The 15053-nt window shown below is 36.1% G+C and overlaps 3 protein-coding genes across 6 annotated transcripts in view; 1 reads left to right on the top strand and 2 right to left on the bottom strand.

Moving 5' to 3' along the window:
• MYBPC1 (myosin binding protein C1) overlaps positions 1-15053 on the bottom strand; it is a 151657-nt gene that overhangs the window by 53587 nt on the left and 83017 nt on the right. The window lies entirely within an intron of this gene.
• Positions 76-9425, top strand: SYCP3 (synaptonemal complex protein 3). Of its 2 annotated transcripts, XM_079304638.1 has the most exons (9): positions 76-269; positions 1629-1770; positions 2328-2403; positions 3416-3450; positions 5145-5262; positions 6080-6179; positions 6925-7023; positions 8194-8298; positions 8432-9425. In XM_079304638.1, exons 2-9 carry the CDS (start codon positions 1641-1643, stop codon positions 8483-8485), a joined length of 717 nt encoding a protein of 238 aa, XP_079160764.1. In that variant the 5' UTR covers positions 76-269; positions 1629-1640; the 3' UTR covers positions 8486-9425. The 2 variants fall into 2 exon arrangements, with proteins under 2 accessions (XP_079160764.1, XP_079160765.1); XM_079304639.1 differs by lacking the exon at positions 76-269 and having other exon boundaries at positions 1512-1770.
• The window catches only part of CHPT1 (choline phosphotransferase 1), a 20830-nt gene continuing 13228 nt past the window's right edge, over positions 7452-15053 (bottom strand). The window contains exons 5-9 of one of the 3 annotated variants that reach the window (XR_013774110.1): positions 13682-13813; positions 13137-13295; positions 12153-12278; positions 11106-11769; positions 7452-8511 (exon numbers count right to left, since the gene is read on the bottom strand). Coding sequence is in view for 2 of the 3 variants with exons in the window: in XM_079304636.1 (XP_079160762.1) it covers positions 8467-8511; positions 11659-11769; positions 12153-12278; positions 13137-13295; positions 13682-13813 (573 nt within the window). In the remaining variant the exon portion in view is untranslated. The remainder of the gene's footprint in view (positions 8512-11105; positions 11770-12152; positions 12279-13136; positions 13296-13681; positions 13814-15053) is intronic. The other 2 variants (XM_079304636.1, XM_079304637.1) reach the window with 2 other exon arrangements.

Here is a 15053-nt window from a genome sequence, read left to right as displayed (position 1 = left end):
GCCCCGTCCCGCCCCGTCCCGCCCCGTCCCGCCCGGGAGCAGCGTCAGGGCTGCCGGGGACAGCGGCTTCCCTCTGCTGCCACCGCAGGAGCCCCGTCCCTGCCGCCCGTGCGGCCCCTCAGGCTGCCGCTGGGGGCCCGAGTCTCCCTCGCTGCTCTGAGGCGGCTCCCCACACGGCAAAAAAGCTGTGAAAAGCCCCACACGGGAAATTCAAGCAAGCACCGGTTTGTTTAATATCTTTTTGGGGTAAGGTGGAAAAAAAAAAAGAGGTGAGTTTCTCTAAAAATCGCTGTTAAAATACACAGCTGTGAATTGAGGACACAGATCGGCTAGAACGGTATCGGTGAGGGCTGGGGGGGCTTGTGAGGTGGCAGGATTGTTTTCCACATGGCTGAGGGGTGGCTAAGAAGTTCTGCTTTTTAAACCGATTTTAGTACAGAGGAAAGGGTCTCTACGTCAGATAAAACAGCTGCTTGCAGTTCAAAGTTAAAGTGCAGGCACAGCCAGACACTGTGGACCAGCATTCTCCTCCTTTACATCATGTCCTCAACAGTCAGAAGTCAAAAAGCAGATTAAGTCTTGACAGTTTTCTCTCATTTAATTCTAATGCAAAGGCTTTTGATTTTCCAGTCAATAAAGATATTTGTTTTTCAAGACACTTGTAAAATCTAAAAATCTTCATACTACATAGAAAAGCATTAACCTTAGAAAAAGCTCAATATTAAAAAGCAGTGTTCCTTCCTTAGCATAGTGTAGCCATGTTTGTACAGATTCATAGAATTTGGGATTAAAAAAATTTCCACAGCCAATGACTAAAAAAAAAATCTAAACAAAAACAGAAATAGGAAACTGAGGTGTGTGAGAGAGATGATCATGTTTGGGGGAACTCACAGCCCTTGAACTTCAAAAGATCTTTAACAGAGTTCTCAATTTCCATGTGTGAACTTAATTTTCACATCTGTCTCTGCCCTGGCTAGTGGAAAACCTACTAATATTTCTAGCTGTGTCGAGAATGAGAGGTTTACTAAATTAAATTAATAATTTTTTTAAGAGGGTATTCTATGTGTAAAGTATTTGTCAGTGTAGAAATGGCATTACTTACATTACAGAATGCAGAGGTGTAATAGCTATAAAGAAAGATAAATCAGTACCTGGAAGTTGACCAGGACTTTTGAAAACGGCATAAGCATATGTATATTTGTCTTTAAAGTGTGGGATGGCTTGTGGGGTCATTTTTCTCTCTGGTTTATAATTTCTCTATTTTGGACAGTAGAATTTTGGCAAAGCTTTTGGGGAATGTAGTACTAGATATGACAATATATGGAATAAACCTTATGAAAGCTAAGCTGGCAGACATCTTAAAAAAATGCATAATTTTTTTTTTTTTTTCCAGCAGAATCAAGTATGTTCCTAATAGCCCTGGCAATTTTTAGCATGTTCTTAAAAGCATCACTGATGGGTAATGCTGTGGAATACCTCAAAACTAAACCAGTTTGATTTGCTGTTGCAAATCTTTGTACATTATTAAAGAGAAACCCATAATAGGTCCATGTAAGCATGGAAACATATTTATTTTCAATTTATTGTGGGGGAAGTTATGTCATAAATACAATAAACTGTTTCAGTAGGAAAAGATCACCATGGCACCATCAGGAAGAAAGCATGGAGCAAAAGCTGGAAAACCAGCACAGGAAGATCAGACCATACCTACTTTTGACTTTGAGGAGGAAAGGAAAGAACTGAGTGGATCAGAGGAAGATATTAGAGAAGGTGCTTATATTAATTTTTTAGGACATTTGTAAAATTTGAATTTTATCACATTTGTGACTATGAATAGAAGGGAAGAACTGAGTTAGCTAGGGACTGAGCACAGCATGGTCTCTAATGCCTCCTACTGTGCAATTTTAATTGGTAATTTTCAAACTAATAAAAAATAGTTATTTGCAATTTTTCTTTTTAAAGGTACAGAATAACATTAGCTATTTTACAGTAAAACTCAGATTGGAGTTTATAAATGTTTATGTTATTTTTAGCTTTCTGATGATTGCTATATTGTGAGTAATGGTGTAGTAGTGGGCAGAGAAAGTAAAACTGTTTGGGGCAGAGAACTCAAAGCAGTGCCAGCTCCAGTCTGGCCTTGCAGAATAATTCACCACCATCTGTCAACTCCAGACTCAAAGTTCTAGGAGCTGCCTGTGTTACTGATGGGAACTGACCATGAGACTTGGTCAGGGAAATGGCATTACAGAAAAGTAGTTACACTTTTAATAACTCACACAACCAACACAAAATGTATTTTTGTAAATGTTTCTATACTCCTCCTTAAGGTGACACACCAGTAATGGACAAGCATGGAAAGAAAAGACCTCTGGTGACTACTCATGTGGTTCCAGATGATGTGGGGTAAGGTTAGATGCTTGGGTTTTTTATTTTGGAATAGTTGGTATCTAAATAGATACCAACTTCAGTTATTCACTATACTTATTTTTGCTTTGGGTTTGGTTTGGGTTTTTTTTTTTTTAGTATTTGAGTCAAAAATCAAGTGACAGATAATACAGTAGTTGTAGGTAAAAAAAAGAAAATGTAGCATTTTAAAACCGTAGTTCTTCAGTTTCTTTATACTTTTTCTATCACTCAGAAAAATTTGATATATTTGTGTGATTTCTTAAAATTTCTTTTAAAAGATTATTTGTTTTATCCTAAATTGTTGATAAATTCATTAAATTCCATCATTTTTTCTCTCATTTTACTTGCTTGTAGATGTTACCAATACTTTAAGTGAGCCACATACTGCATGAAAAATAAATTATTTTACAGAAAAATCTTACCAAATTTAATACTCATGGGCAGTGTAAATGTAATAAAAAAGTACATGCTAAAATAGTTTTCAAGCAGATTATAACTGTTGGGTTGAAGATACTGTTTTTACTGTAAGGTTACACTGCCTTACACACTGGTGTTACCATCTTAAAGATGATGCAAAAACAACCCTGAAATCATTTGCTTTGGAATTTTTTACTGTGCCTGCCATACTGAGAGATGGACTTGTTTTCATTTGGTGTTCCAAACCCTTTTTGTTTTCTTTGTTAGGGAATAATCAATTTCTATCAATTTCTTTTACTGACTGCCCTCACTCAAGACCCATTAAATGCCTAATAGTGACTCTTTACTGGGGAGTCAGCTAATAGATTCTAGCTTTTTTTTTAATTAAAAGAAAAAAAAAAAAGCAAATTAATCTGAAAAATAAACTTCTCACAGGAGGAGAAAAGGAGCAAAATTATCTTATGGCATCAGTAGTTCTGTCACTGCTTAGAAGTAATAAGCTTGTAAATAAAATTAGTTTTAAGCATATTCAACAGGTCTTACTCTAAAATCAGAAAATGGGCAAATAAAAATTTGAAACACTGTTTTGTAGGGGTGAAGTACAGAATATGTTGGAGAGATTTGGAGGTAAGTACATTTACATTCTAATAAATAAAAAAGGTTGTAGAGTTGAAAGTAATTACTTACCATGAAATAACTATCAAGACTTACATAAAATGACCAGGTTTTGTAGGTTTTTTCAGCATTTCTGAATAAAGCCAGTTATCAGGGAAAAAAAAAAACTGTTGTATCTAAGGAGAGCAGAGGGAAAGAAGAGGAGGTAATAATTGCATCTAAATGAGTCACAGCTTGTAAGTGTAGATAATTACAAAGGAAAAGGCAAAGATGCATGAATGCTTGGGATAATCAATTGCAATTTAAAGATGAAGTTTAAGAGGTAGTAAATACATTGTAGAGAAAAGGGACAATAGCAGTTTGCTTTTGGTCTCATTTAACTTTTTGTTACACTGTCATAGAGGAGACTGGGGATAGCAAGACTTGAGTGAGAAATAAGGGGAATGTAAGTAAACAGCAAAAGAGAACAAATAGTTCTAATTCTAGACAAACAATTTTGCAAACAGACTTTAGTTGTGATACAGAATGAGAGAGCAGTCTGTACTTAGCACTTCCAGAAATCTAGAGAACAGGGGATCAGCAGGTAAGAGAATTTCAGCAGTCATGAGGAATATGAGTTTCTAGAACATCTAGATAACAAGGTTAACTAATGCCAGTCATCCAGTGATGAGAGATTTGTGTATGTCACTTAGCAGGATTTAGTAAAGTCATAATCAGATCCTCAGGTGGCTTTACCTAGTTAAATTACCAGCTGAATTCCAGATAGTGACAGATTAGAGGAAACACACTTCTAACTTGAAAAGAATGTGCAATACCCATCATAGAGTAAGCAAGCATCAAAAAAACTATGGAAGGAAAGGAAACCATCTTAATGTCAGCATTACACTCTCAATACCTGATTTATACTTTCATTGTATGTAACAAACCTGCACAGTCATTGCTTTCATGTCAAATTTAAGGTGAAAGAGGAGCTTAAGGAGCTCCTTAATCCACAAATTAAGACTTTTGCGTGTCAAAAATTTATATATTTTGTATTGTGTATTAGAATGGTAGAGATCTGGCAATTCAGATTAAGAGGAGGATGTTAATGCTAAAAAGTTATGATTGTTTGTAATTTAGGACTCAAAAAAGGAAAGAAGGCAAGAATAGAAGGAGGGAACATGAATGGATCAGAGAGAGGATGCTGTCTATACAAAATACTGGGTTTGGCATTAGCAGAGGCAGATGCCTCAGCAAATTAGAGAGGTTTGACAGTTGTTTCCTGAAATCGACAGTGAGAAGGAAATTATTGTATCAGCTATGACTTGATAAATCTCCAAATGTAAATTGAAGTGAGACAAATACAGTAATTCATATTAATAGTTAAAAAGTACTGTCTCTCTGAAGTATAAAAACAGTTATTCATTCAGTATGTTCACAGGGATAGTAACCACGTACTAACCCTAATTTATTTCTGAAATGCAAGAAATTTGCAAATGACTCTGAAACAGGTGTTGGTTGGGGCACGGAGAGGCACAAGGAAGCTGCATTCACACCAGTGTCACCAGCAGGCTGAGGGACGCTCACTGCATCAGTTCAGATCACACCAGCTTCTTCTTGTTAGAACACATCTCATTTGCTTCTCCAAAGTGTAACTCATCAGCCTTTTTAACACATGGCACAATGTATCCAGTGTGCCTAATTTCTAAATATTCTTTGACTTTCAGCTGACATTAACAAGGCTCTCTTAGCTAAGAGGAAACGATTGGAAATGTATACAAAAGCCTCACTCAAAACCAGTAACCAGAAGATTGAACACGTTTGGAAAACGCAGCAGGAGCAAAGGTGACCTTTACTCTTGGTTTTCAAGCCTGTGCAACTAGATTGCCTTCTGGGTCACAGAATGGACAGTTGGTCTGTTGCCTTGCAATAGCAAGTACTGTTCTAATGTTAAATATCTGCTCAGGGCCTCTGCTGCCTCCTGTTGTGTCCACTTTGTTAACCTGACAGTAATAGTTTAGCACATTCTCTTTTGAACACACAGATTTAAGATTTGAAACTCTGAGAGCAAGGTACATTAAAGAGCAGGGCTTACTTTTATATATATATATATATATATATATTATAAATAACTTTCACCTTGCTTAACATTCCTCTCACCTCTTAAGACATATGAAATTGCTATCTGATACCAGAGATAGAGCAAAATGAAAAAGGAGACAGCTAAAAACTAAAAGTCAGCAATACTTGTAACTGTCTTGGTGTTCTCCATTTATTTGTATTTGAAACTTATGTGGACAGAATTTTAAGAAATGAGCTTATCAGTTTTGCATTATAAACCCCTTGTGTTAAAGCAAGGATCTGTAATTGGATTAGAAAAACATGGTGAATCTCAGAAAACCTGACACTGCCAGGAAGAAGAGTTGTTACAATTTCTTTTTAATCAGTATTTTATGGGAGTGCTGTCTCTATAGATGTATTCCACATCCACTCAGTGTATGTGTGTTTTCAGTTTTTCAAAACTTACAGGATCAGATGTCAAAATAGCTTAGTTCTTCATCTATGCCATCTTTTATTCTATTCCATGTGTATGTTGAACCTTAGCTTTCCTTGTAATTCCTTGTAAGCATTTGTCATACTTACAGATAGTGTCTGTTTATAGGCAGAAGCTCAATCATGAGTTCTCCCAGCAGTTCCTGACTTTATTTCAGCAATGGGATGTAGATGTGCAAAAGGCAGAGGAGCAGGAAGAAAAACTAGCAGTGAGTTTCCACATGGCATTTCACTGTATTTTCCACAAGGAAGGAATATTGTTGTTTCAATACTCAAGAAATGTAAAAACACTTCTTGTAGTTTAAAGAGAAATATATGATTGTTTAAGTTTGGGATGATGGGTGCATTTTTAAAATTTATTGTAAGTTTATAAACACTGCTAAGTGATTCTCTAGGCCAGCATATGGCTTGGAAAAGTGTAGACCATTTAAGGAGAAGAGAGAAGAGCTGTTTCTGTACATCCATAGTCTTTGGGTTCAGGGAATAAAGGGAAGTAGTTGTCTTTTAGCATACATTGGTTAAAAATACGCTTCTGTATAATAAATGTGAGAGCATCTGATCACTGAAAAAGGATAGGAGCTATACAATGGAATGTAATCACGTGCTGTTACTATTTATACTTCCAATACATTTGCAAGTTTTGCTTTTCCCTAGGCAGTGCATTTTTCTGGGATACCCCAAGAAGCTGTGGGGCATAGCAGTCCTCATGGGATTTTACAGGAGTAATTCAGGTTGCAAGAGACCTCAGGAGGTGACTTGGGGCTTAATCCAGTCTCCAGTCTTACTTTTGTTAGTAAGAGCCAGGGTAACTTCTGCAGTCAGACATCCACATTACAAGGCATAAATTTCCAATGAAGGCAGAATTTCTGATTTGGAAAAATTACATTGGTGTGCTGTCCAAGCACTCTAGTTAACAACTGATGCAATTATGGTTTTCTTTTGCTTCTGCTTCAGAATATGTTTCGTCAACAACAAAAAGTTTTTCAACAGGCAAGAATAGTTCAGAGTCAGAGACTGAAAACCATTAAGCAACTCTATGAGCAATTCTTAAAGGTAAATCTTTTTCTTGGAAGGCAGCTGATGCTTATCACTCTAGAAAGCTGCATTAGTTCAGTGTTTTAAGTTGTTTGGTATTTCTTTAACAAAATAACTAACATACTAGACAGCAAACAAAAAAAAAATGTTTTGAGTACACACAAACCACACAAAAATTTTCCTTTTTTAGTTAGAGGCTTTCCTCATAAGAGAAAAGCTTCTGTGCCTTAATCATCTTCCTGACCCTTTGCTGGGCTCTATCCTGTATGTCCATGTCTTGTACTCAGGAGTCTGAACTGGACCCAGCCCTCCAGCTGTGGTTTCATCAACTGCATGGCCCCCAGTATATGGGGCAGACTGAAGTCTGTCAGTTTCTGACTAACCTTAACTTCAGTTCAATTAATTTCCTAGCTGGTATTAAAATTTCAGTTATGATAAGCTTGGTGTTTGGTTCGGGTTTCTTTCAAGCCTGGTAGTTGATAAAAATAAATGTGAAATGGAGCAATTCTTAGTTTAAAATAGTCAGAATTTACTCAGTATATTACAAAAGCTTTAATAAATAATAACTGTTCCAAAATGTCAAAAATGGCTTCATCAAAGAGGAAAACTGAACAAAAGGTCAAGCGTTACTTTGATTTTTCTCCTCAAAGAGAATCAAAAGATAGAAGTCAAGCTTCAAAAAGGCATAAACTAATAAATATTAAGGACAATACAACTAGACACATTCACAGAGGCAAGTGTAATTGTATGTAAAAAAGGGAAGATAACCAAGGAGTTTTATTTGGCTTATCTGGGGAGAATTGTGCAAAGAAATATAGTGGGGTTTATACTCCTCACTTCAAGTCCCACAAGGCTGTCATAACCCCTAAAATTCCTGACAAAGGTCTGTTCAATCTCCTCTTGTAGAACTCTTATCTTAATTGAAATGCAGAATAAGTAGCTGAGACCTCAGAGAGACTGACTGGAGGGTTGCATTTTCTTCTCAGAGCACATGCTGTTTAAATAGGAATGTAGACTGGAGTATGAAGTCCTGTGTAATTCCTCTGCCAAGTCTGTGACAAACTCATCAATAATCTGTGATCACTGTAAAAATTAAATTGTAGTACAATAATGATTGGTTTGTTTGGTTGTTTTAAATTAACCCATTGGCATTGAGGAGTCCTGAATTAATATTATCCTTAACTTCAGAGCATGGAAGAGCTGGAGAAGAGCAATGAAAATCTTCTGGCTGGTGCCCAGAATGAGCTTCGCAAGGAAATGGCGATGCTGCAGAAGAAGATTATGATGGACACTGTAAGTATCAGATCTATGCAGTCAGTTAAATGAAAAAACAACGTTCAGTTAAAAGTTATTTGACATTCATTTAATGCAACTGAATCATATTGATACAGCGTTTGTTCAGCATTATCTCCTTTTCTTGTGACAGCAACAGCAGGAGATGGCAACTGTTCGCAAGTCTCTTCAGTCCATGTTATTCTGACGGCTCAGTGGAAGAGCAACTTGTACCTAAGCAACATGATACAAGTACAGGCATTAGAAAGAAGGATGTTGAGATTTAACTGTTTCAAGGTTCCTATTAAACTCTTTCCTGGATTGTTCTAATCTTGTCTGTTAATGTTATAAGAACATGTCTTACTTATTACTGGGGGGCAGTATGGATGCCAAACCATTCACTCTCTGTTGATTTTTAGAATTTCATATCCACATCCAATAGCATTGGCTGTTACAATTGTTTCACTTTTTCTAATAGCAAATTGTAACAAGGGGAAGAATTAATGAAACATGCATTACCCAGATTTTACATAGTAACTTGGGGCCTTTAGGTACATCCTGCAAAAAGAAGCATTTCTAAAAAGCTGCAGATTTTCACAGTTTCAACATTTAGTCTGCTGATATATTAGCTGTTATAAAAATTCACAGGGTATGACACAGCTCAGATAGAATTGTTTAATGATGTGTATTATGGTAAATTAAAGTAAATTTTGTTAACTCTTTTGTTAGTGTAGACATTGTACTGTCTTTGTATTAGTAAACTGCTGTAATTTTTCCAGAAAATGTTGTTTGTTTGTTTTTTATGAGCTTAATGTATCAGCTCAAATAACAATAATTAAACATTATGCATTTTGGGGTCGACTTTTTGTAGAACCACTGCTAGAAGAAACTACCTCATTTGTTTAGTACAGGCTATTAAAAGCCTTTAAGATGAAATATTACTTCTTGCAATTCCAAATGACTAGCAATTTAGGGAGGCCTGAGTTTTAAAGGTAAAGCATTTGTCTTTCATGTATCCTGTTACAGTAAATAAGTATAAACTAAACATCTGGCTTAGTATGCATGCAGTTTGTTTTTGCAGAAAACCATTATACCTGACTATCTACTTTTAAAAATTAAATAGTTGCCAACATATTTAATGTTTTAATTTAATACAACAGATAAAACAAACCATCCATGCACCCACACACACAAGATGTGATGCTTTCACAACATTGTTTCAAAACCATATTTTTCTTCTTCATCACCAGATTAGTGATGGCTAACTTTCAGTAACTTCAGCTGTTTCATTGAAATGAGTATGGAATTTCTTGTTCTGCCTCTGCTAGGATTCAGGACAGGAGCAAACATGGAAGTTACACTGATGCAGGAGGTGATATGGGCCTCTCATGGGTAACCAGTAATAATGCTGATCTTAATTACTCAGTCTTGGCCCTCTAAGGACAATTACAGGAGGCCATGAAATAGGTGACAGGTTCTGCTTCAGATCTTCAATATGAGATAATTTGTTAGCATTACCTCCTGGTTCTGGTTTTCTGAGTGATTTCTGCATTAGTTTCCTATTATCCACATATCCCAATCATATCCTCAAAACTACTTATATCTACTATGCCAGAACACAGTTCTGACACTTGTGGAGATGCACTCATTTCACTCCAAAGACACTGCCTGTGTCTTTTCACCAGGATGTTAATTTGCTTACAGTATTCAGCCAAAGTAAAATGGTCATGACCATCTTCTTTTCTATTTGACCATGGCCTGGGTTCAGGCTAAATTCATGTGCAGATGCTGTGTCATTTCCATCCTCGAACAGGAGTAGTAGGATTCATTCTGAATTGATATTAGTCACTTTGAGCTGTCGCCTTTGGCAGTAAGTGTTATAGTTATCCCTCAAAAGGATCATTATATTCTTCTTAGGCATGAGAGTGGTGGATGCTATTTTATTCCCTCCAGAATCAGCAGACAATACACCACTTAAAAGTTCCTTGAACGCCTCATGAAGTATTTTTGAATGAATAAGCAGTTAGCAAGTTGCAGTGGTAGTATTTTTAAAACAAACCATTGCATTTTTTATTGGACGGTTCAGGAAGGACGTCATTAATTCAGAACTCAAGGTACATATCAGCAACTGGAAGGAGTCATGCACACTTACATTCAACAGCTTTTTACATAAACCATATTCAAACAGAACCTATTGAAAGGAGATTAATCTTATAGGGTTTGTGTGCAAGTACTCATTTTTTCATACAGATAAGCTATTTTAATTCAGCTTATTTATAGTGGCAAGAGCCCTCTTGTTAGACATATTATGTTAACCAGAGGGTCTGTTCTTAAAGGAAGAGAGAGGCTGATATTGCCCCTGAGTTCCTGTTTTGGAGTGTTTCACATTATGGTTCAGTTTTGTACTCTGTTTGGATAAAAGTACGGTGGTAGCTATGAGATTATAGGATCAATTTATGGTAAATGAACACACCAATAGCAAAAGCACCACAGACAGAAATACAGAATGATGAGCTGCAGTGCTGGAGCCACAGGCATTGAAGTTTATCAATTAACTGTGTCCTTCACTTGCATAGGCTTACAGATACAAGTTAGGATGCCTAAAGTTAGAGTCCTCTCCTTACACAGCTACTTGTAGTCTAGATATGGATGAAGCACAATGAGACTAACCTTACTGTGACAAGACCAGAAACTGGCCTTGAAAGAGAGTGCAGGCTAAAGTTTTATGTGCTAGCAGTAGGTTATGTACTTAGATACTAGAGAATACATGAATTCTAAAGGCACTCATAACATACTTTGAAGTAGAAGGAAATTTTTCAGAGCTGTACCTCCTTTATCTACTGATCCAACAGCTTGTTCCTTAGAAGTACCAGAAGAGAGACTGAGTGATTTTTACCTCGTGGCTGCCTTATTTTCCCAGTCTTAATGCAGGACTGAATTCATTGGTACATCTGACAACCACTTCAGAGCAGTTCCAACAAAATTTTACAAACTAATGCTACAATTAGATTAGACAATTGGATTAGGGAAACAGGAACTTCCTCTTCAAACTGTGGTTGGTAGCACCTTGGTTTACATCTACATTCACCATAAGAGAAGTGCAGAATTAAAGTTACAGGAAATGGCAATATTTTCAAATGTAGCATTTGTGGTCTGAAACACAGGGAAATACATACTGGTTCAAAAGTACAACAGCATCTGCAGAATCTGTATCTGCTAATTCTAACATCTGGTAATGTCTGAAACAGAGTGAACTTTCTCATAAAACTGTTTTCTTCAAAAGCTTAATCTGTCTTCCCAAAAACAGAGAGGCTGCTTCATTCCCCTAACTTCTTCTTCTCTTGTCCTTGACCTATTTAATCAGTCATTATGGTTTTGAACCTGCTCAGGAGCTTGATGAGATGAAATTCTGAAGACATGTATATGAAGATGAGCGGCAATCTGTAGGCACACACCACTGGCATATCTCAGCATATCAAACAAGGATATGAACTTAAAAAGAACAAAATAGCAAAGGTTAAAAAAATGCCATTTTAAAAAATTGTCCCTACTATGAATATGCTATATTTTAATCAGAATTCATCCAAGTGACAAGTGTAACTTACATACATGATTGTAACATATAGCTACAGAGTTGTCTAGTTCAGAATTAAAAATAAAACCATCACAAACCCCCACATCCTAACAGCACTAAACACTTAAAAGATCTGATAGAAAAAAAAAAAATAAGTTCATCTGCAGTTCACAGAACAACTTTAAAAAACCCGCATGGACTAAAACATAATTTCAGGAGAGATTTTTAAGTTTACTCTCACATCTCTGTTCCAAGGAAATCAAGAGAGTCAGCTCCCAAAAAAAAAGTATAAAACACTTACCAGTGCTATCCACAGAACAATATATTCATCAATGAAACTATTGAAGTACTGGTTCAAAAACAGAAGTCCTGGCCCAATAAATGCAGAGTCTTGAAGACAAATTTCACTTTTTGTCATGTGAGCCACCTATGTTAAAAAAAAAAATAAATAAATAAAGTGCATCCCTGCAAGATTGGTGTAACTACCAACAAACAGGCATCACATCCTTGCCCAGCAATGCTCTCTCAGACATCTATATCCATTCATTTCAGTTCCCCACTCTAGTTTTCCAGCACTGTATTCAAACAGTAAGACTATGCAAGTGTATTACTGAAAATAAATACTATCCACTTGAAATATTATTTTCAAGTCTAACTTGAGAATTTTGGCTTTCCCTAGCCAAAAGTTAACTAGGAAGCAGATCTCTTCTTAGGTGACAACACTTACTCTCACTGTTAGTAAGTAGGTAAGAAAGTCTGTAGAATACCTATTTTCTAGTGTTCTAATGTTTGAAAAATATCATTCTTGGAGAAAAAAAAGCATCTGGCTGGATTACTGATGTTAGCAGATATCTAGCAAGGCAACTTTCTTTAATCCATTGAAGAGTGTTTTATGTACAAAAAAAAGAGAGAATAGAGACAAAAAAGTTTCTCTCTTCATTTTAATGATCACAGGAAATTCCTATTTCAGACAATTAAATGAGAAGTCACAGCATGGGTAGTAAGGCTTAACAGATCACAGGCAGTATGGTAATGACAGACAGTAAGTGCATTTCTAGGAATAAGTTAAACAAAAGTGAAAGTCCTAATCAGTCCATTCAACAGCAAATACGTGTTTGCATCAGTGTCACATATTATCTCTGTGAAACATGAGTCTAGTTCATTGTCTTGATCACAATGCATCTGGTAATAGAGTGGCAAAGCAAAATGGGAAAAGAGTGCCCCCAATGCAGTAAGTGTTAAGCCAAGAACCAGTTTAGTTTTAGGAGATTTAAGACTGACTTACCACCAACTTCTGTGAGATTTTGGCATTCACAAGCCCAAATGTCAAGACATACAGGCAAGAATGTTTTTCAAACAGCTGAGTTGCAGACTTTTTATAAATTGTAATGGCCAGTGTGATAAGCAGTCCAATGTGCAGGCCTGGTGAAAGAACACTTGTTCCCTAAGATAGAATGGGATGGAAAAATTGTCTTAAACTTCAGTCACATGACAAGTCCAATTTTCATACATACTGCAAACCCTATTAAACAAAACCAGAGTTGCCAAAACTTGTCAAATTCCATTAGTATTATGCCACTACTCTTAGTACCCTTTGCAGTGACCACTAATCAATTTTTTTAAGAAAATTCACTGCTGGTTCCCATGACAGAAGAAATCTAGTAACAGGCAGAGGGAAGGTAGATAATGAATTTTGCTTTAGCCATCTAATACTCACATGCCTGTCTGCTTAAATGTTTAAACAAATAAAACCCTTACAGATAATCTGAAACACAATAAATTATGGGCATAAATTATTCAAACATCATTTGGATTTTTGGAGCAACTTACTGCTATTGTGGATCCATTCTTTCCAACTCCTCCACCAAAGATGACACGGAAGTAATTGAAAAAAGAAAGTGCTGTTCCACACAGGATACCAATAACTGCAAAGAACTTCAGTTCTAAGCCCAGCAAAGGGACCTTAGCAGAACACAAAAGAAACAAAACCAAAACAAAAAAAGAAAAAACAAACCACAATAAAACAACACAAAGAAACTAAACGTTAAGCACAGAACACCTTTTTTAAGAAGTGATTAAACCAGAACTCTTACCTACCAGACAAATGTTTTATTTGAACCCTCACTTTTACTGTGAACAAGTTCAGGACAACAGTGTTTAAAATTGGTTTCCTTGACTAAGGAAACAGTTAAGTACCTTTTGTCATGCTTAAATTCCACTACTGACTACTTAAGTTCTGTTCTTGAAATTCAGCTAGATGTTACTCTGCTTCTCCTTAATATATTCTTCAAATATTTTCACCACATATGCAAAAATGTGACACAGACTAGTGCCATCAATCACTGTGATATGGGAGCAGGAAGAGGGGTAGTTCCTTCTATTCCACTGGATAGAACAACACTGATCCACAGGACACACAAACACCATCTGCCTGCTGTGTATTTTGGCATGTCATTTGTATGCTGCATCTTTGCATATCACGAGACTATCATGAGTAGTCTCCAGATACAAATTTTAATTAAAGTTACCTTTTGGAATCAATTGCACTTTCAAGGAAACTTCCAAACGCAGCAGAGGATTAAAAAATAAGTAATAAATAGAAATAATTTACCATATTTTTTTCAATATATTGTTTTTTGAGATACAGCATAACTCCAACAGATTCTAATAGTGACAAAAAAATTAATGATAATTTAAGTTTAATGCAGCTACCTTGTTTTCCAACACAAAAACAAGCTTTTTGAAAATAGAAAAAAAAAAATTTAAAGGCTGGGAAAGGGAAAGAAAAGTTTAGCTAAACATTCCTTAATTGCTGAGTAAACTTTTGAACTAGTTTTCAATTCTTGGTGGTTTATATTTAGGTTAATTTCTATTGGTTATCAATAGTATGGAAAGGTAAGTCTCATCTCTTTGCACTATAACCAATCAGAACTACAAATTTCTGAGCAAAGGGCTAGAAAGGCTGAAGATCTTTTGGTGCTGTCCACTAAAGTGCATCTTTAAAGATCAGAATAAAAGCCAGAGATATGGAAAAGTTTTGGGACAGAAAAAAATGTTTTAAATACAAATTTTTACATTTACGTGGCTATGACATAATTCTTAAAAATCAGTACATCTGCACTGACATAAGTATGGGTAACTTAACCAAAACTCCCTTGCTTTATCCCATGGTTTCATTAGATTGAAGCACTTAATCCTTAAA

Source organism: Erithacus rubecula (assembly GCF_903797595.1).
Source record: "Erithacus rubecula genome assembly, chromosome: 4".
Lineage (NCBI taxonomy): Eukaryota > Metazoa > Chordata > Aves > Passeriformes > Muscicapidae > Erithacus > Erithacus rubecula.
The sequence above is the reverse complement of the archived record's forward strand: the minus strand, read 5'-3'. Positions and strand labels throughout refer to the sequence as shown.